This window comes from Neomonachus schauinslandi, chromosome 1 (assembly GCF_002201575.2).
Source record: "Neomonachus schauinslandi chromosome 1, ASM220157v2, whole genome shotgun sequence".
Lineage (NCBI taxonomy): Eukaryota > Metazoa > Chordata > Mammalia > Carnivora > Phocidae > Neomonachus > Neomonachus schauinslandi.
This window is the reverse complement of record NC_058403.1, coordinates 195,025,535-195,045,053: the sequence shown is the minus strand read 5'-3', so window position 1 is coordinate 195,045,053 and position 19,519 is coordinate 195,025,535. Positions and strand designations below refer to the sequence as shown.

The following is a 19,519-nucleotide window of genomic DNA, read 5'->3' as shown; positions in this document are numbered from 1 at the left end:
CCAGTAAAACTGCCTTCCCTCCACACCATCCCATGTCACAGTTCCCAGGCTTTATTTCCCAAGAAGGAAATCTAGCTTCAGGCCTGGTTGTTCTTCAAGATCCCACTGGAGAGATCCTCCTCCAAATGCCCTCCTTCCTGGCATTTCTGATGGCTAAGTCCTGCATCCTCTATGGGCAACATCACTAGAGTCGACCCAACAACCCTGCTCCATGGGTGGTGTGGGTAACCCTTAGTACCAGCCACCAGCCTGGCCTCCATCAGGACCCAGGGTACCACATCAGACACTGGGTCTGGGCACCTCATGGCATGAAAAAGCCAACTCTGGGCCAGTCCTACAATCCTGGCCATTCAGACCTCTATCCTGCTGATTTTTCTCCCTTTGCAGCTCGTGTATCCCAACCCCAGGTACCAGGGCTCAGTCACCAACGTCTCTGTTCTGTCCTCGTCCCAGGCAAGCCCTTCTTCCTCCAGCCTGAGTTCCACTCACTCAGCACCATCCCAGATGATTACCTCTGCCCCTTCCAGTGCCCGAGGTAAGGAGGGCAGGGCGCTGCTTGCAGAAGGGCGAGGAAAGGGCCTCATGAGCCCCGCTAGTCCTCCTCTTGTTTGTGGCTCTGTCTTTGAAAGTGGCCCTGTGACTTAGAGAATGCTCCCCTTTCAGCACTAAGGACTCAAGGGTTCCTAGCTCCAGCTCTCTCTGGCTGGCTTCAGACCCTGCTCTGAGCAGTGGATGCCACAGAGGTGAATGGATGTCACATCTCCACCTCAGTAAGAGGACACACAGTCCATGAGAAAGCTCAGTTCTTTTCCATTGAAATATTTGCAAGAATAAAAATCAAAGTTAAGGCAACAGTGAGTCTTGTCTTGAGGAATCGAGCATGACTGCACAGTGTGAAAATTCAATTTGAAGGTTAAACTTAACCCTGGAAAAATGTTATTCTAAAAAGAACTTGTTCAGTTGAGAAAGGCTTAATCAGGAGAGATGGCTCTGTGAAAATCTATGTACTTTGCCAGTTATTGCCTGATTTTTTACCAGTTGGCTAAAATATTGTTCTCTGAGAGCCAGCATCTTTTTCACAGTCTGATCCTAGTTCTCACAGTGAAATCTGGTTCTCTGTCCTTTTAGACAGAAGAGTTTGTGGTGGAATGGCAATCGGCTGTAGGAACTAGGATCTAGTGCTTCCCAGGATGGCTGTGTGGGATGGCGACAGAAGGGAGTGGTCTGAGCTCACCGGCCAGTCGCTGGGTATTGCTGCCAGGCTTGCAGTCTCTCATGAGCCTGCAGTCGGATGTCACCTGGGGCTGGAGTCATCTAAAGGTTCAACTAGGCTGGCTCACTCACACAGCTGGTAGTAACCGTCACCTGGGAGTTCAGCTGGGGCTATTGACCTGAGTCCCTACATAGGGCCTTTCCCCGTGGCTTGGGCTTATTACCCAGCCTTGGAAATCCCAGAATGTCCCTTTTGCCACATTCCGTTGTCTGGTCAAGTCCCTAAGGACAACCTAGATACCGGGGTGGGGAATGAGATTCCACCTCATGATGTGAGGAGTGGCATGTGTGTTTTTGGAGGGAAGGCATTGAAGGTTGCCATCACAGGAGCCAAACTCCAGGATATCGTAGAGAGAAAGGCTGACAGAAGCCCCTTCCCTTTCTGGAGTAGACATTAAGTGCCAAAGTAAACAAAAGGGCTAAATGGAACTGGGCCCAAAGCAGGAAATGGTGATGAGGGCAGAGGCAATGAAGAAAGAGCAGGGATTCACTTGCAGGCTACGCCCTCCATGCAAGCTATGCGCAGGCCTCTCTGGAGAAAACCGTGGGCCCTGTTTGGAGCCTACCAGCAGTAAGCCCTGTGAGAGAAGATGGAGAGAAGACCTGGACCCAGCATTGCAGAGGAAGACTGATATGTTGAGATAAATGTGGGAGATGCAGTAGGCGATGCCCTGGGGGCACAGAAGGAAGGGAGCAGTCCACTCTGTTTCTGGTGTTATGGGTGAAGGGAAGGCTTTCATGGAGAAGGTGTTCTGGAGGGTCCTTTGCATTGGAGGCACTTCCCCAACACCCAGGAGTAGTCATGACACCAGTGGCCTTCCTTGCCAAGCCCATTGACACTCTCTGCTGTGGTCCCTGTTGATTTGGAGACCTTCCAGAAGAAAGGCCTTGCAAGGCCTTTCTAAATGCTTGTAAACTCTTTCTAAATTCTTGTAGGTAGGCAGCTCCCCCTAGTGGTGAAAAGACTGATTGGGGCTAGAGAACGGGCATTCTGATTGATCTTCCTTGAATAACTTTGTCGTTCTGGGACTTAGTCTCCCTTGGATTTACCCAGGCTACAACTCAAGTAGTGCAGAAATCCTGTGACACAGAAGCCCTTGTGGTGTTTAAATATTTTCATGAAAATTAGCTGTCACTCCCTGCTCCCATGAGATTGGCTGCCGAGGGCTGAGGGCAGTGGGAGAGCAGTGGATAGCAGAGTTGAAAATCTCCACAGTAGCACCGAGCACCCCTTTGTTATAGCACCAGAGGGCCTCCATCCCATGGATTCAGATCCTCAGCAGAGCACCTGGGGCCTGCAGGCTGCTCTCCCTCCATCCTAGCCCCCCGACCCGTATCAGGACCTTGAGTGTGCGGATCTGAGGGTGGCCTGGTGAGCCAGTCTGTGAGCTCCGCGAGGGCGGGGACCGTGGCCAGCCACATGCCTGGTGTGGAGTCGGCTTTCACTGCATTGGCGTAAAGGTGCATGTCTTGTTCTGTGCACACTAGTGGAGGGGAGCTCTGTTCAGAGCTATGGCTGCCAGGTTCCCTCCCAGCAAGGAACTATAAAAATCGGTGGGATTAGGAGCTCTTTTCCATTTGTCTATATGGAATAGACATAGCCACTACTGATTTTTATTATATCGACTTTTGCAAAGTATTTAAGCCTCATCTTCTGGGTCTAAAGTGAGCACAAGAGGGATACCTCAAGGACTCCGGGGGCAGGCTGATGCAGAGACCTTTTCAGTTGTGCCTGACAGGGCGTGCACCACACACTCTAAGGAAGGCCCCAGGGACTCTGGGCTTCAGGAACAGAGCCTCCAGAGCCGCAGGTTCACCTCTCAGATGGAGCCCAGGGGCTCTCCAGCGTCACTAAGAGCACACCACAGAAGGCTTTCCACCACTTGAGACAGCCGGAGACTTCCAGGAGGCTAGTTTCTCATGGGCATGCTGGCGTCTGGTGCGATGAGCAGTGTACATGTGGAGGGCCTTCCAGATTATCCATTTCCAAGGAAAGCCAGCAAGTTATTCTCTCTTTCTGTGGCAGGTCCCCTCAAGGACCGTGGGTGACAGGTGCCTGGGCCTACAGCTATGGGCTGTATGGATGGGGACTGGGCCACACCGCCTCTGGCACCGTCTGGCCTCTGTAACAGCTCCTCGGGCCAGAGATCACTACAGAAGCCTCACAGGAGAAGAGCATGAACCAAGCCAACTCAAGAGCCTGGGTTCAAGGCCCATAGCTCCCAGACTAGCTTCATGACCCCTAAGTTCACTGAAGGGCAAGTCTCAGAGTGAGACTCCCTGGAGCGCCCCTGTGTGCAGGGCCCTGGAACCCCTGCCAGTCTGGCTCTGGGGCTGCAGTAGGTTGGGCAGGAAGGCAGAGGCCAGGCTCTGGGGGCCTGGAATCTGGGAAGGAGAAGCCTCCGGGCAAAGGTGCTAGGGAGCTGGCTGAGCACAGGGTCAGTGGTGTCCGGGGACGGTAAGTGTATGGGGACACAGTGCGTCAGTAAGAGCTGTGCCACTGTGTTACCTGAGTGTCTCTGTCTCTGTGTGATGGCTCCATTGCAAGCTGGCCTGTGCCCATGCCTGGGCCCCCTGAGAGAGCCCACATCCAGGCCATGCCCATCTCCCTGAGAGTGCCGGGTGCAGGGGGCCCTTTGGGGCCTGGCTCCAGTCCTCAGTTCTCCTCATGACCTGCGTCTGAGCGTGGTGCGGGGGGCTCTATCAGTGGGCCTGCATTGCCCCCGTCTGCAGTTTGCCTGCCTCGGCCGGGACGTCAGGTGCAGCGCCCGCCCCCCATCTCACCAGCAGGCTCTGCTTCATTCCTCCTGTGCTTGCTGAGCTCATCCTCTCCCCAGCTGCTAGGGGACACCGACCCTGCTTCCCTGGTCCCCAGGATGCCTGCCCGCTGGGCCCTCCATCTGTGGCTCGTCATCTGTGCGTGATTGTTCTCACTTGGTTACAGGCTCTCCCTCTCTGCCAGATAAGTACCGCCACGCCCGGGAAATGATGTTGCTGCTGCCTGCGCACCGGGACCGCCCAAGCAGTGCCATGTACCCAGCAGCCATCCTGGAGAACGGACAGGTAGTAGACCCAGACTCCTGAGTGCCCTCTGAGTGCCCTCTGCAAAAGAAGGCCCAGCCTTCTCTCGTTGCGTCTGCTAGGCTTTCTGTACTGTCCTCCCTGCCCCCTGCATTCTGCCATGAGACCCTCAGAAGGCTGCTGGGCCCCTGGACGGGGACCACGGTGGCTCTGAGGACCGGCAAGCCCGACGGAGTGCAGCTGCGGGGAGATGGTGGCAGGTTGGAGCCATCGTTGCTTGTGTAGCTATCCGTCCTTCTTGCCCGCCTCCTGGACTCCTCATCCTGAAAAGTTTAGCAGAGGAACCTGGTTCTTTCCTGTCCCGAGAAGGCAGTGGTGGACACGGGTCTGGAGGATGGCCTTCCTCCCTGTGTGTGTGAAGGGCATCCTCACTTGGGCAAACTCTGCCTCTTTCATCCGTCCATCCATCTACCCGGAGCCCCTCGCTGGCTGCTGGGGCTGCTCCACACCGTTTGCTGCACAGCTCTCCAGACACCCTACCTGGGGGCCTTGAACCAGAAGCTGTGGGGATTACCTCCTTCCCCTGCCCGGTCTGCCTGCCCTTCTATTCAGAGTCCATGAGAGTCATCTCCAAGCAACTGTTACCTAGTCCAGAGTGCCAGGAGTTTCTCAGCGGTACCTCTGGGTGCCTGGTCAGCCACGCCAGGTGGAGGGAGCAGGCCTGCTTGGCAGCCGCCCATCACAACAGTGGGTCCTGTCCGAGACTTTCTGGGCTTGAGGGCTGCCCTTACCCTCAGTGTTGACTTGGGCCTGTGTGGGGGCCTCCAGGAGACCCGGCCTGCCAGTGCTGAGGGGTGAAGCGGTCCCTCAATCCTTCCTGCCGGTGGGTCTCCGTGGCAGGACAGAGGGATGCAGTTAGATATTCTCAAGTGCCTGTGTCCTTTCTCTTGGCCATGCCTGAGACAGCTTGGAGCCCAGCCAGGCATGGTAGGGAGCTGCCTCCAATGTGGACATGGCAGCACTTGGAGCCAGATAGCAAAGACAGTCTTCCTGTGGCCAGCCTGAGCTTCTCAACACGTCTCAAGCGTGAGCGGTGCCACTGCTTTGATTTCCCTGTCTTCTCTTAAAATGTCCTGGCTCCTAGGCCCACAGCACTGCCCCCTGAGGTATAACTGGTTGTTTTCACCCTCTTTGATATTTTTCTCCTTCCCTCAGCTGCCAAATTTCCAGCGGGCCCTGTTCCAGCAAGTGGTCGGATCCTGCAAACCCTGCAGTGATCCCAATCTGTCTGTGGCTGAAAAAGGTATTGTTCCCCTTCCCAGGTGGCCTCCCCCCATGTCTGTCCCCATCCTGAGCGTCTGACTCTTGTCCCCGAGCACCAGCTGGCCAAGGCTGTGCCATACTTCAACACCCAGGCCTGTCTGTCTGTCCAAAGTCCTGACCAACTCCTGTGCTCACTGTTAAACCGATGTCTGGCTTGATGCTAAGTTTGGATCCTGTTAGTTTGTAGATCTCCCTCCCCAGGGCCCACCCTCAGAGAGGCCCCAGCTGCCACCTGCCCTGAGCCCACCGTTATGGAAACTCAGGCTGCTGTGTTCAGACTGTGGGCAGTCACTCCCTTGGGCTCCTCCCAACTAGCCCCAGAATTCAGCAGGCCCTGTGGCCCCTTCGGTTACTCTCAACTTGAGCCCTCAGGTACCTCTCCTTGTTGCCCAGAATAGGCCTATGGCCAAACAAGCCCCTAGAAGAATGGGAAGGACAGGCCATGGCAAAGTGAATTTCCCAGAGACAGTCCTCTCCAAGGGAGCCCTGGGTCCTCTGAGTCCAGTCCTCCTGCAGCCACTCTGGCCGGCGGCTGCTGTGAGTCCATCTTCTATGTTGCAAGCCCATCAGCCCAGGCATGAGACTGGGCAGTTAGAACAGAGGCTGTTTGGATAGTGGACTTTTACCCGTGTTCTGCCACAGAAAGCTGATGGAGGAAGCAGACTCAGGCCCATAGGGCCCTGGCCCAAAGCCCCACAGTTGGAGGTCTGAGTTCACTTTAACACAGAGCAATACCTGTCTGAGGACTGTGCTAACCCACCTGCCACCCAGAACCTGGCCCCATACCAGCCCCTCTCCCTGTAGTGTCCCCTCCCTCTCCTCCCTCTGTTGGAGTTCAGGGCACACAGAGTCCCTGGGAATACAACCTGCTGTCCCATCAGAACCTGTCCCTCCAAAACTGTCATCATGTTGTCATTGCACTTCCTCACCAACTGCTGTCTGCTGTCCCCACTGTCATTGTTCCTCCCTTGCTCACCACAGAGGACAGGCCTCTGTGTCTTCTTTAGGGAGACCAGACATGGGGTCCACAGCCTCAGTGGCTGGTAGGCATCAGCACCAGGTGCTCAACCACAGAGGCCGTGGAGATTCCAGCTGAAGATGCCTTGCTGGCCTCAAGGCGGCGCATCCCCGAAACATGCAGCCTCCCTGGCCCCTGCACCTGTTACAGAGTGCCTCAGTGGCCAAAATCCACTGTGCCTTTTCTTCACCTGAGATGTGGAGCCATCTGACAACTAGCCAAGAGCACAGATGGGCTCAGAGCTCAAATGGGTGCTGGTTGCCAGACCCGGACACTACACCAGCCGGACACAAGAGCATCGGGCCTCAGACCAGCCTGCAGCAAGAAGCTGGACACGCCCACCCCCAGGTGTGGGCAGGAAAGAGGCTGAGCCCACCGCATGCGTGCCCACGCCACAATGCCAAGGCTTCGAGGGCAGCAAATGAGACATTTGCCTAGTGGGAGCACACAGGCCAGAGCAATCGCTCCCTGAGTCTCTACCTGGATCTACTAGGACAGGAGCTGTACATACCTGTCACCATTCTCTTGTCATCAGGATCCTGAGTCCCATGAAGCCTCCACCTCTCACTTGTGGTCATCTCTCTTTGCCAATGACTCCCAGCCCAGACAAGCCTGCCTTCAGGGCTGTTGGCTGTGCAGCGGGGACCTCGGGCCAGCGCTGGACCCCTGTTAACAGAGACAGAGACAGAGATGGCCAGGCCCCAGCAGGAGTCGCCCCCTTCTCCGAGACTAAGTTACTCCGTCTTAGCTTTTCCACTAGCCCCAGTGCCCTTGTGCCACGCAGCAAAGGTCCACGGGCCTCATAGCTCACGGACATCGGGCTGCAGGGTGAACATGGAGGGGCTCAGGCAGGCGCCCCCTGTAAAGCCCTGCAGTCTCGCCGGCTTTCTTCCCCCAGAGCCTCCCCGCGCGCAGGTTCCTTTGGGCTCCTGTGGGTGAACTTCTGCGGCCCCACCATTCTTCCAGGGCCTAGACGTGCATGTAAGAGCTTGGGCTGTCAGCACCCCTTTGGGGAAGCTGCCCAGACCCACCTCCAAGCTTCTTAATTTCTGAGATTCGGTGGCTTTTTCCACTGCTGAGGAGCCAGAAGCTCATGCCTCATCTTGAGGAGGACCTGTGTGAGAACGGGCCTGTCCTTTCTTCAGGTGCCTCGGGCTCCCTGAGGAGACGTTCTGGTGGAACCCAGCTGGTGGTGCTTGTCAGATGCAGAGTTCTTTCCTCCCTTTAGGCCACAGCTGAGGGCCTGCCCACCCGGTCACTGCCACGTCCTCCCTCCTGCCACCAGCCATCAACCATCCCATGGGACTGAGCAGTCCTGAGAACTGAGGCTGTTCAGATAGTGGAGTTCTGCCTTGTGTCCTGCTGCAGGCCCACTCCAGTTCCAGACCAGGGGGGAGGAAGAGGAAGGACATCGCCACTTTCGCTGGACCATGTGGGCCCGGCCCCTCCTGACCACATCCTTCTTGAAGGCTAGATTCCAGCTCCTTCCCTTCCAGAGCCTCTTAGGTCCCATCAGGCCCTAGATTTCCCTAAAGCTCAGTACCTGGAGCAAGGAGGGCCCACAGCCCAGGCTCCTGGGGCACAGTTTGGTTATAGCTGCCTGAGAACAAAGCCAGCGGCTAGGGCGCGGGCTGGGAGCTACTGCCCGGACGCTGACAGCCCAGTAGGGAGAGTGTGCTTCCCCGTTCCGCCAGACAAGAGGCACATTTCCTGGTGGTGGTATCTGGTCTCCAGAACGAGGCGGCCAACAGGATTTACATGTCCTCTACCGCTCTGCTCCTGCAGAGTGGCACCCTCAGAGCCCAAGGTCCAGCCATTCTTCGTCTCGTCACCTTCCTGCCAAGTCACTCACCCCAGCCATGGCTGGGGCTGGGGGCCGGGGGGTGGGGGGTGGGGAGCAAGTGTTCTGGCACTGAACTCCTTCCTTAGCATAGGCGGACACTCTTTGTCTCCCTGTGTCCAAGGCCCACTCTACCCTGCATCCATGGCATGTGGGTGCCAGGAACAGGGCCTCTCTGCAGGCCTCAAAGCACCCGTGGTTCCACAGTCCTCCCTCTTCTTGGGAAGCCACTGGTCCAGCCAGACCTGAGCCACAACTCTTGGGCTGTATATTCTTTCCTCCAGCAGGCACAGTGAACACCAGTCGTTGCCTGAAAACCCCTTGTGCTTCCCAAACCCAGTCAGTGGGCAGAGAGGCCATGGGAGGGGCTCAGCTTGCTTGCTACCACAGGCCCTTTGGGAGCCAGCCCCTGCCTGCCCCCTGGCCATTCACTAGCTCTAAGAGGAGGCAGTCTCTGCCTCCCACCCACCATGCTCCCTGCTTTTCCCACTGTGCCAGGGCAGTGGGAGAGCCCCGACTCGGTTCTGGGGAGGAGCTCTGTGGCCTGCCCTCTGTCTGCATTCTGTCTCAGCCCATTCTGCTCTCCTCTGCTCACTTCTTCTGTTCTCTGTCCTCTTCCTGGCAAGTCCCAGAGGCAGACGTTCGCTCCTTGCTATCCTCTTAGCTTGCCTCCCCCTAAGTACTCTTCAGACATCTGTTCCCTCTGCTGCCATCCCCTTAAGCAGCTCCCGTCCCGCCCCCGTGGGCCACAGTGTCTCACTTGGTCAGAGCTTTGGGGGCTGGCATGCCCCTCCCACACGGGCTGGGCACAAAGCACACACCTGGAGAAGCCAGAGGCAGTAGGATGGGCTTCTCCCTGAGGACGGGAGTAACCTCCCTTCGTGCCGTCTGGTCCCACCCTTCCCACAGCCCCCAGCAGCTGGAGCCTGGATAGCAGAGCCCAAGAGGCCCAGCCCTCCCCGTCTGCCCACATGGGGCGCATCCTAGCCGCCCCCCCAGTGCCTCCCTGAAGCCTGCTGCACGGTAAGAAGACCTCCAGCGGGTCCCCCAGATAGGCCCTGGTTTCAGACTCGACTCCGGGGGCAAGGGCAGCAGCCCTCCAAACTAAGAAGATGGGCCGTTGTCTGGGCTGACTCGGCCAAGGAAGAAACATTCCACCACAGGAAGCACCCTGCTGGGCTTTGGGGTCAGTGAGGTTTCCAAGTACAGCAGGTGAGCTCAGGCAGGCTTTCCCAGCCAGGGGGGCCGAAGACAATGGAACTGACTGTGCCAAGCCCACGACTCACCAGCTTGCCGGAGAGCAGCCAGTTGTCGGCGGCCCATCGTCCCGCGGGCTCTGACATACTCCATCTTCTTGACCTTTTGCGGGGCACAGGTGTCTTTTACTCCAGCAGCCTGTTTTGGAAAACTCCAGTGAAAAGAGAGGTTTTCCTGTGGCCTTCAATGCTGAGGGGTCTTCAGGAGACTCTTCCCCCGGCTGCGCAGTTGGCCCAGCAAGATGTGCTGACACACAGCCCTGGAGGGGCCCCAGCTGAGGCTCTGGTTCTGTTCTCTTTGCAGGTCATTACTCCCTACACTTCGACGCCTTCCACCACCCTCTGGGTGACACCCCCCCGGCCCTGCCTGCCCGGACTCTGCGCAAGGTAATGTACTGAAGCAACAGCCCCACCGGGGCGTGAGAGGAGGCTTCTCATCTGCTCTGGGGTCACCCTCCCTGCTCCTCTGTCCCAGAGCACCCAGCCCAGCGGAAGCTAGGGGTGGCTAGGGCCACACTCGAGATGCAGATGACTGATGCATCCTGCAACCAATGCGATGGGGCCAGGGAGGTCAGAGGGTTCCGGGGACAGCAACACACGGTACCCAAAGTGCACGGGCAAGGGGCAGTGAGGGGCTGGGGGCTCCCTGCTGATGCCACGAGGTATCAGCATGCTACAATTCAAGAAGTAAAGAGATACTCCCATGGTAGATGGTAGAGCATTTTAAACTAGAATCCAGTCAAAAGCAAGAGGCAGGAGGCAGCAAAGCCTCGTGAAAACTCACGCATTTTCTGCACATTGGAAATGACGAACTCAGTCACAGATTTTAGCAGCAGAGTCCATTCACCTGGCCCATGGTCCCTGGGGTTCTTTCTGCTCTCCCCACTGGCCTGCTGACCCAGCACCCCAGAGCCACGGGTACAAATGCCTAGCGGCCAGGGCAGGGCCATGTTTTTGCCCACAGAAATGCAGCTGATTCTGGGGCTTCACTGGCTTGCTAGGGGGTGGGGGGGCTGCTGGGAGGCAGCCTCCGAAGAGACAGATGGGCACCCGGCCCTGTCTTCACACGGCGAGCCTGTCCGCCTGTCTGCAGTGGGGGTTCTAATGTGCGCACCCTTTGCTTTGCAGTCTCCTCTCCACCCTATCCCGGCCTCCCCAACAAGCCCCCAGTCGGGTCTGGATGGCAGCAACTCCACGCTGTCGGGCAGCGCGAGCAGCGGCGTGTCCTCCCTGAGCGAGAGTAACTTTGGGCACTCCTCGGAGGCCCCGCCCCGAACCGACACCATGGACTCCATGCCAAGCCAGGCCTGGAACGCCGATGAAGATCTCGAGCCGCCCTACCTCCCTGTCCACTACAGCCTCTCCGAGTCCGCCGTCCTGGACTCCATCAAGGCCCAGCCATGCCGAAGCCACTCAGCCCCGGGGTGCGTCATCCCTCAGGACCCCATGGACCCGCCTGCGCTGCCGCCCAAGCCCTACCACAGCCGCCTGCCGGCCCTGGAGCACGAGGAGGGCGTGCTGCTACGTGAAGACGCCGACAGGCCTCGGGGCCTGCACCGCAAGGCCTCGCTGCCTCCTGGGAGCGCCAAGGAAGAGCAGGCCCGCCTGGCCTGGGAGCACGGCCGAGGGGAGCAGTGAGGGGCAGGGAGGCGGCCGGGACGCCGCCCGCAGTGAGCAGCTTGCCCAGCCACTCCAGGTGTGAAAATCAAGTCTCCCCCACCCCAGGGAGCCGGAGAGGCCCGGCACTCAGGAGAGAGCCACCCCGAGTCTACGTTCTACTGCCGTGAACTCGTGTGTTGCCATGTACAGAGGCCACAGCAGCATGAAGGGTTGTGGCTTCTCTTTTTAGTTCATTTTCTACGTTTCCATTTCTATGGGTTTTCCTTTCTTTCCTTTGTGCAGTAGATGCTTTCTTCCTCCTGCAGTTCCAGACCACGTGGAGCTATACGGAGATATTGCACAGACAGAATTGCTTTGCAGCTTTTCAGGGCCCAGGGGTCGGAGCCCAGGCCCTCCCTCCAGGGCAGAGAGGCACAGAAGAATGGAAATTGCACTAGGGACTTCTTCCGCTGCTGCGTGGACAGAAGAGCTCATGGTTGTATTCAGGGATTGCAAGGACCACGTGGACTACATGTCACAGGTGGACAAGGGAGCTACAAGCCTTTTTGCACAAAAGCCTACCCACCCGCCCACTCTTCCGTCCAGGAGTGTGCACCTGAGGGGCTGCTTGGGCCAACCTGCCAGCTCAGGCATGTGACCTAGCCTAACAGCACGCCCAGGACACACTGCCAGGCTTCCGTGGGTCAGCCCTGCCTCCCACTCTACCTTGGATTTTTCCCTCCATCACTTTTATTTCTGACCATTTGCTCCCTTCCACTCTCAACACACCTCATGCCCTGCAGGAGCCCCCCTGGCGAATGGATCTGCAAAGGTTATCTCCCGCCCTCTGGGGTTTGAGTGGGGGTGTGGAGCCAGAGGCCATAGCCACCTACCTCCCTGGGGCCCAGGAGGCCAAGTGTTGAGAGAAGAGCTGGCATAGGAGTGAGGCTGGGGTGTGGCAGGGGCCGGAAATCCTCTGAGCTTTCAGAAGTGGCCAGAATGCCTGTCATCCAGCTCCTGAATCAGGGATTTTCAGCACTACCTCTGAGCAGCGGGGCTGGCTGCCCAGCCAGGCTTCCAGCCCTGAGGACTCCTGGTCAGGTTCAGCAAGGTCCTGGGTAAAGAGGGTAGGAGGGAGCTCCTCCTTTTGGAAGCAGAGAGCCATGCAGGTTGAATTATCCTCTCCCAAGTGGCCAAGTGCAGTCGTCGTCGTCCCCCCTTACCCCCCAGCTCCTCCCTCCCACCCCCCCAACCCCCCGCTCCAGGCCCACGGGGACCACCACTCAGGGTTCGGGGCGGGCAGGAGGCCAGTTTCTCCAGCCTCCCCAGTCTGTTGGGCAGAGTGCAGTGGTGTCTTTATAGGAAACTCTTTCAGGTCAGGGCACTGATTTTCCTCTTGGTTTATTATTTGGGGGGATAGGGTGGGGTGGTAATAGTATTTTACCAGGGTGCTTCTAAGTTACTTAAAAAAAAAAATAGTCTACAGACAAAACATCTTTCTTTCATTTGCCTGAGTTCACAACTTTGATGGTCACAAGGCGGCCTTCTCCTTGTTGAGCAGGTGTGTTCTCCTGTAGTTCTCTTCTGCTGGCCAGACTCTGTGGCCAGGCCCCGGGCCCTAGACCCCCATCCCTTCCCTAAAGTCCCTCTTTCCAAACAGACAACACTGGTCAGGGTGTTCTTCTCTTGTACACAAACGCCAGCCTATTGAACAGGAATGCCAGCAACTAGCCTATTGGGAAAGATGGAGGGCCGCATTACCCTCAGGGCACCTGGGGGGTGCTTCTCACCAGTGTGGGTCCTTTCTGATACTGTAAGGATGGCTCCAGGCAGAGTGGGTCAGTCATGGCAGCCCCAACCTCAGAGGGCAGGCCAGGAACATCTGGTGTTCACAAGTGTTAGAGGGTCGGGAGCTAGCTCTAGGTGTGAGTCTTAGGTAGGAGGGCATCTTTAGGTTTTAGGGCACTTCTGAATATCAATCCCTGGACAAGGCAGTCATCACATAAGAACATCGACCTTCTCCACCTGGTGACACAGGATGGTAGGGAGGGGAGTATGGGTTGGTTTGGCCTTGCCTTTTTACGCAAGGTGAGCTAGGTTTGTTTTTTCCCTTTCCATTTTCCTTAACTGGATGAAAAGGACATAATCCAAATCCCTTTTGTTGGAGAACGCCAGTCTGAGGGGAAGTGGGAGGCCAGAAATGAGAATCCTCTGAAAAGATTGTGAAATACTGATTTTCATTCTTTCAAGCTTATTTGTAAATACTTATTTGAATGCTGTGTATTTGTACAGGAATTTGAGCAAAAAATGTATAGAGTGTGATGTCCAATTGGTATTCAGCCCTATAAATGTGTTTTTAACCTCTGGCATTCTGTGCTTATTTAAAATAAGACTTCTAATCATTTCTTTTGTGTATTTATGTTTAAAAAAGTGATTTAAAAATGATCTTACCTGTACCAGAAAGCAAAGTTAAAAGAAAAAAAAATTTGTACTAGTGTCCCAAGAGGTATTTTACTGTATATATTGTGGTAGCATGTTCTAAATCCAACAAGTAATGTGAATTTTAGATGTAAATATCTGCCACTTGATTTTTCCCCCTTTCCCCACTCCCTTGACTGCTGTGATGTGAATTAAAGATGAATACCTGATACTGACCCACTGAATTCACTGAATGGGAGCAGCCCAAGTGCCCCTCTCCAACCCTTGTCGCTGGGCTCCAAGCCCTTTAGCCCCATAGAAATCTCTCTGCCCGGAGCACAGAGCCAGCCTTTTCCAACGTCCTGCCTTGACACAGGTAGCACCTGAAAGGAGGGCAGCCAAAGAGGAAACCCCCTCCAGTGCCTGTCCGCTGACTGGCACGCCCCTACCTACTCAGGAGGCGCCCCCGGCAGCCAGGGGCCCCCGGAGCGTCCCCGCCAGAGGCGGCGGGCCAGCCCTTTAGTTCCCCACCGCGGCGGGCCGGCTCGGATCGCACAGCCACAGCGCCTAACCGGGCCAGGCGCTTCCCTGGGACCTAGGACGGCAGCTCGGAGGGGGGGCCCCTTCCTATGGGAAGTCCTCCAGCTCAGCGTCTGTCCACCCTGGCCGGTGTCCAGTCAGCCCGAACAAGGCGGCCTCCGGCCTAATGCGGACCTTCGGACCTGGTCATCAGGCCTCGCGGGCGGTCCCCGAAGCCGAGGTCCCCCACCCACGGGATCGTTTGAAAAAATGAAAAGGAAAGAAACTTCCCCGGAGCCTGCCCTTTGGGCCGCGGCTGACTCCAGAGCCGCTGGCCTGCGCCATTAGTCGGGGCCCCGGGAGAGGATGTCCGCGGGGTTTTTCGGGCCGGCGTGGAACCCACAGCAAGGGGTACTCGGGATAATTCAGCACGCGCGAGGCTGCGGCCGAAGCCCACTGCGGTGCGAGGTTGCGGCTTCAGGCACGGCCGCTGCCCCTACTCAAGATGGCGGCCCGGGCCGCTTCCGCCACCCCCGCGGCCGCTTCCTGCCGGACGCCCTGGTTCAATCAGCGGCCGACAACTGTCTAGGGCCAAGGGCGGGCGACGCTACCAGCCAATAGGGAAGGGTAGCGTGGAGCCGCCCGTCTGGGCTCCGAGGCGCGTGGACCAATACGAGCGCGGCGTGTGGGAGGGCGCGGGGGCAGCCCGCCAATGGGGAACTACGGCGCGCGGCCGGGACCTGGAGGAAGCGCCGCACGGCAGGCGCGGTTCAGTCGGGCGGCGGCGGCGGCGGCGGTGGCGGCGGCGGTGGAGGATGTGGGCTACGCACGGGCTGGCGGTGGCGCTGGCTCTGAGCGTGCTGCCGGGCGGCCGGACCCTGCGGCCGGGCGACTGCGAAGGTGCGGCGGGGCCGGGGTCCGCGCGCCAAGGCCGGCCTGGCGGCGGCGCTGAACACCACAGAACGGCCGAGAGGCCGGGGCTGGAACGGGAGGGGGCGGCGGCGGGTCCCAGCGGCGTCCGCCCGAGGAGGGGCGGACGCCGGCTAGAAAACAGTTCCCGGGCCTAGGAAACTGGTCCGACAAGAAAAAGTTGGGACTAGATCGTACAGAAAACTTGTCTTGACACTGAGATAACGCCGGAGTTTTTGTCCTTTCCCACCTCTGGGCAGAGGCTCTCCCTGGCTCAGGTCGGGAGCCCCTAGGGCCGGCTGTGAGCGCCGCGCCGGGTCCAGTGGACTTGCGAAGCCGCACCTCGGGGTTTGGTGTTGTGTTTGGAAATGAGAAGCATTTGGATCGTTTTTGTCTTCGCTCTCCGGTTTGGCCTCTTATGAGGTCACAGTGAGTCCATCTCAAGGACACGTGTTCAGTCTCGGCTTAAACTTTGTGGAAGGAGCAGGGAGGAGCCGTGTGTGGGTCATTGGGTGATGCTCGTTGCCCGCGTGCCCTCGGTGTACCAGGGGACCCCAGCAACCTGGAGCTGGGTTCGGCCTGTTAGGGTACCTGAGAAACCCCGGTGATGGAAAAACTCACCTCCGGGTCTCCTATTAAAATTGCTGACGGAGTTCCCTCCTGGTGGACTGGGGTGCAACTTGGTGATTGCTGAGCATCTCCTTTCCCTCTCTTTTCCAGTCTGTATCTCTTATCTGGGAAGATTTTATCAGGACCTCAAAGACAGAGATGTCACATTTTCACCATCCTCTATTGAAAAAGAACTTACAAAATTCTGTCAGGAAGCAAGAGGCAAAGAGAATCGGTTGGTGAGTAGCCTGTTCCCCTCCCTGGCTGGCCCTGCCCACTTGTGTTCAGGAGGTGCGCTGTTGTGTCAGTATGCTGCTGTGGGATGCGAGTGCTTTCGTGCATCCTGCAGTTAGGATGTTTTTTTCTCATGTTAGTATTGATTAAGCACCTACTGTGTGCTGGGCACTGGGAGGATCAGTGGGGAGAAATAACAGGCAAATGATGCCAGGGGAGGAGTGTCCTGGAGAAAATGACCAGGGTGCTCTGGCAGAGAGGGTGGGCGCTGATTTAGGCAGAATAGTCAAGAATCTCTCTGAGGAAAAGTGATCATTGTTTGGGGGGGGGGAGCAGGGAAGAGCATCCCCCCCAGAGGGACCAGCCATTGTGAGCGCAGAGGAGGCCATGTGTGAGGACACGAGAAGACAACAAAGTGGGCACAGGATGGGCTAGGGCCGAATTGAGGACAAGAGCCCTTATAAAACGAGGACTTTTTTAGCTTTAATTTCCCTGGCAGTCGCTGGTTTGTTTCTGTTTAAAGGTCTGAATCCTGGTAACTCGTAAACTTATTTGGAGGCTGTCAGCTCTGGGACCGAGCATGTATTGAGAGCCCGGGGTTTTACACTGACCGAATGTGACCGCCAGTACAGGCAGGGCGTGGGAACAGGAGGCCCTGCCAGAGAGAGGTTTTGAGCTGTCAGTGTTGCGGAGCAGAAGGCTCTCAAGTGGAACCGCCTGAAGGCCATTGTCCTCTCTCGCTGCAGTGCTACTACATCGGGGCCACAGAGGACGCTGCCACTAAAATCATCAACGAGGTGTCCAAGCCCCTGGCCCACCACATCCCTGTGGAGAAGGTCTGTGAGAAGCTCAAGAAGAAGGACAGCCAGATCTGTGAGCTGAAGTATGGTGAGTGTGGCCAGGCTTTACGGACCCACCACGGAGCCTCGCGCTCAGGCATGCTAGCTGGGAGAGGCAGGGGAGAAACGAGAGCCACGGCGAGTGCGTGCAGTAGCGGGTCGGGGGGTACGGATCTGGCAGAATAGGCCTCACGGAGGAGGTGGCATTCAGCAGACTTTGAAGGCGGTAGAAGATCAGCCAAGAGGGGCTAATGGAAGAGCATTGCAGGCAGAGGAGATAGGCGGTGGATGACGGGGGGACGGGTCACAAGAGGGCCTTGCAGGTTGGTGATTTGGCTTCAGGTCTTTAGTCTGAGTGAAGTTGGGAACATGGTTTTGTTGGTTTGTGGGGGGACCGCAGAGAGATCTTTTTTTTTTAAGATTTATTTATTTTAGAGGAAGAGTGCAGGGGGACAGAGGGAGAATCTTGAGCAGGTGCCCCACTGAGCACAGAGCCCGATGCGGGGCTCAGTCCCACGACCCTGAGATCATGACCTGAGCCAAAATCGAGAGTCGGATGCTTAACCAACTGAACCACCCAGCCCCTGGGAACATGGGGTTTTGAGCAGAGAAGGGATGTGGCCTGACTTGGTCTTAATAGGCTCGTCCTGCTGAAGGCCCAGCGATCTTTATTATTTTGAAGGGAAATGCTGTGTGCAGACAGGCAGACCCAAGCGTTCCGGGCGCTGCGGCACCCCTTTTATTGAACAGAGGAAAAAAGCAGGCCAGGTCCTCTGAGTCAGGACCAGAAATAGTTGTCTATAAAATTCAAACAACACCAACATATTTTATTGTGACGCGAGTGTCCAAGGGCCCATGTTTGCCCACTTGTGTCCAGGATGCCTGGTCTCCTGAGAGGGACCTGCGACAGGTGCGGTTGCCTCCTGGTCTGTGCTCACGAGTGGCCACGGGGAGTAAGCTCCTGACCAGGGTCTGTGTTGGGAAATTGGAGCTAGGAGATCTGTCTGTTCTGTCACCCTGGAGCTGTCACTCTACAGTGAGTGACTAGTTGTCAGGGCACCTGGGGGAGTGGGAACCTCATTTCTCCTGTGAGGTTTGTCCTGTAAGGACCACATGGCCTCCGTCCCCGGGCGGGGCAGCACTGCACATCCGGGTGGACGCCGCCAGGGTGAGACCGGCCTTCTGGTGAAGGGGCCTCGGGCCAGTTCCTGCAGGTCAGGGAGGTGGGCACTGACACGCACCGCAGGTGTCTAGAAATGTCTGTCTCCCTCTGACCAGTAGGGCTGCTTGTTTTAAGGGTTGGGGGGCTGTGCAGGGGTGACCCATCCTGGGACTAGGGGTGGGGGGGTCTGTGGCCACTCCCACCAGCTCTCCCTGCTCTTTCCTCCAGACAAGCAGATCGACCTGAGCACAGTGGACCTGAAGAAGCTCCGGGTGAAAGAGCTCAAGAAGATCCTGGACGACTGGGGGGAGACGTGCAAAGGCTGTGCGGAGAAGTCCGACTACATCCGGAAGATTAATGAACTGATGCCTAAATATGCCCCCAAGGCAGCCAGTTCACGGACTGATTTGTAGTCTGCCTGATCCCTGCTGCACCTGAGGGGAAAGCAGCTCACCTGCCTCTTCCCCACAGCCTTTTTGTAATTTATTTTTTAGGCGGGCTCCTGACAATGTCAGGTGTGAAGCCTGGAGCTTTCCTGATGATGCTGGCTCTCCAGCGCCCCCCTTGGGGGGATTCACTTTGTTCTGTTGCTGGTTTACTCTAGGACTTTAAAGTGTGTCTGGGAATTTTTTATTAAAGGAAGAAAATTTCTAGCTGTCCTTGGAGAATTAAAGTGAATCTGAAATAGGATTTCAACCCTAATGAAGATCCCACCAGTTTATGCTTTCCAGTTAACAAAGAATTGTCTGATACCTTCACATTTGTCCCTCGGCGACCAGGGCTGGAGATGCCAGGGCAGGACACGGGCTGAGGCGTGGGGGGAAGGGGGGCTGGTGCAGGAGTGGAGGCGAGCCCAGGAGGTGGCTGCGCCTGATGCGCCACCCTGAGGTGACTTCGAGTGGAAGTCACAGGAGAGGAGCCAGAGGCCATGCGGCTTCTTGCAGGGCACGGGGGTTGAATCTGGTGTACGAGGGGGAGGGGCTTTATCGGGGCTGTGCCTGAGCAGGATGGAGGGTCGATTTAGTGTGGCCTTCTGGGAGGATGACCTCAGTAACTGCCGGTGTTTAGTACCATCACATTTCTAAACATGCTCTTGGCCTGGCTACCTCCACCAACCACTGTCCAGATCTGGCCATCTACTTGGTCATCTGAGTTTGTGGCCTCATGTCAGTCCCAAGCTTTTGATGCCTAATTGGGGTTTTGTAAGATTTGCAGGGGTTGGTTTATACAAAGTCAGTGAGAGGCTGCCTTCTGCCTTGTTTACCCAAGGTAAGTCCAACAGTGAAGTCTCTCGTCCCCAGAGTCTGGTTTTTCAGTTCCTCTCCGGGGTTGGCTTTGGGAAACCCAATTGTCAGCATGAGCTCTGACTTGGTGGAGACCCCTCTGCTTCTCGGGCCTGCCGAGACCAGCTGAAGGGAAGGACTAAAGCAGTGCTTTCCAAGGAAGACTCCAGATCACATCATTTATGCTGCTAAATTCAGTTTACCTCCATAGGCCTTG

At 56.9% G+C, this 19,519-nt stretch overlaps 2 protein-coding genes across 2 annotated transcripts in view; both read left to right on the top strand.

The window, feature by feature from the left end:
• The window catches only part of DOCK3 (dedicator of cytokinesis 3), a 482,665-nt gene extending 471,297 nt beyond the window's left edge, over positions 1-11,368 (top strand). The window contains exons 48-52 of the mRNA XM_044912806.1: positions 388-535; positions 4,217-4,335; positions 5,509-5,596; positions 10,035-10,117; positions 10,859-11,368. Coding sequence (XP_044768741.1) covers positions 388-535; positions 4,217-4,335; positions 5,509-5,596; positions 10,035-10,117; positions 10,859-11,368 — 948 coding nt within the window. The remainder of the gene's footprint in view (positions 1-387; positions 536-4,216; positions 4,336-5,508; positions 5,597-10,034; positions 10,118-10,858) is intronic.
• Positions 11,369-15,016: 3,648 nt separating this feature from the next.
• On the top strand, positions 15,017-18,709 carry MANF (mesencephalic astrocyte derived neurotrophic factor). The gene is made up of 4 exons (XM_021695007.1): positions 15,017-15,166; positions 15,896-16,023; positions 16,765-16,906; positions 18,248-18,709. Exons 1-4 carry the CDS (start codon positions 15,082-15,084, stop codon positions 18,430-18,432), a joined length of 540 nt encoding a protein of 179 aa, XP_021550682.1. The 5' UTR covers positions 15,017-15,081; the 3' UTR covers positions 18,433-18,709.
• The last annotated feature ends 810 nt before the right edge of the window (positions 18,710-19,519 follow it).

What these genes read in the sequence shown, in the direction of transcription:
- MANF (XM_021695007.1), top strand. Translation starts at nt 15,082, where the DNA reads ATGTGGGCTACGCACGGGCTGGCGGTGGCGCTGGCTCTGAGCGTGCTG. An exon ending in GAGGCAAAGAGAATCGGTTG is followed by an intron (nt 16,024 to 16,764) that starts GTGAGTAGCCTG and finishes CTCTCGCTGCAG; the next exon opens with TGCTACTACATCGGGGCCAC. An exon ending in GATCTGTGAGCTGAAGTATG is followed by an intron (nt 16,907 to 18,247) that starts GTGAGTGTGGCC and finishes TCTTTCCTCCAG; the next exon opens with ACAAGCAGATCGACCTGAGC.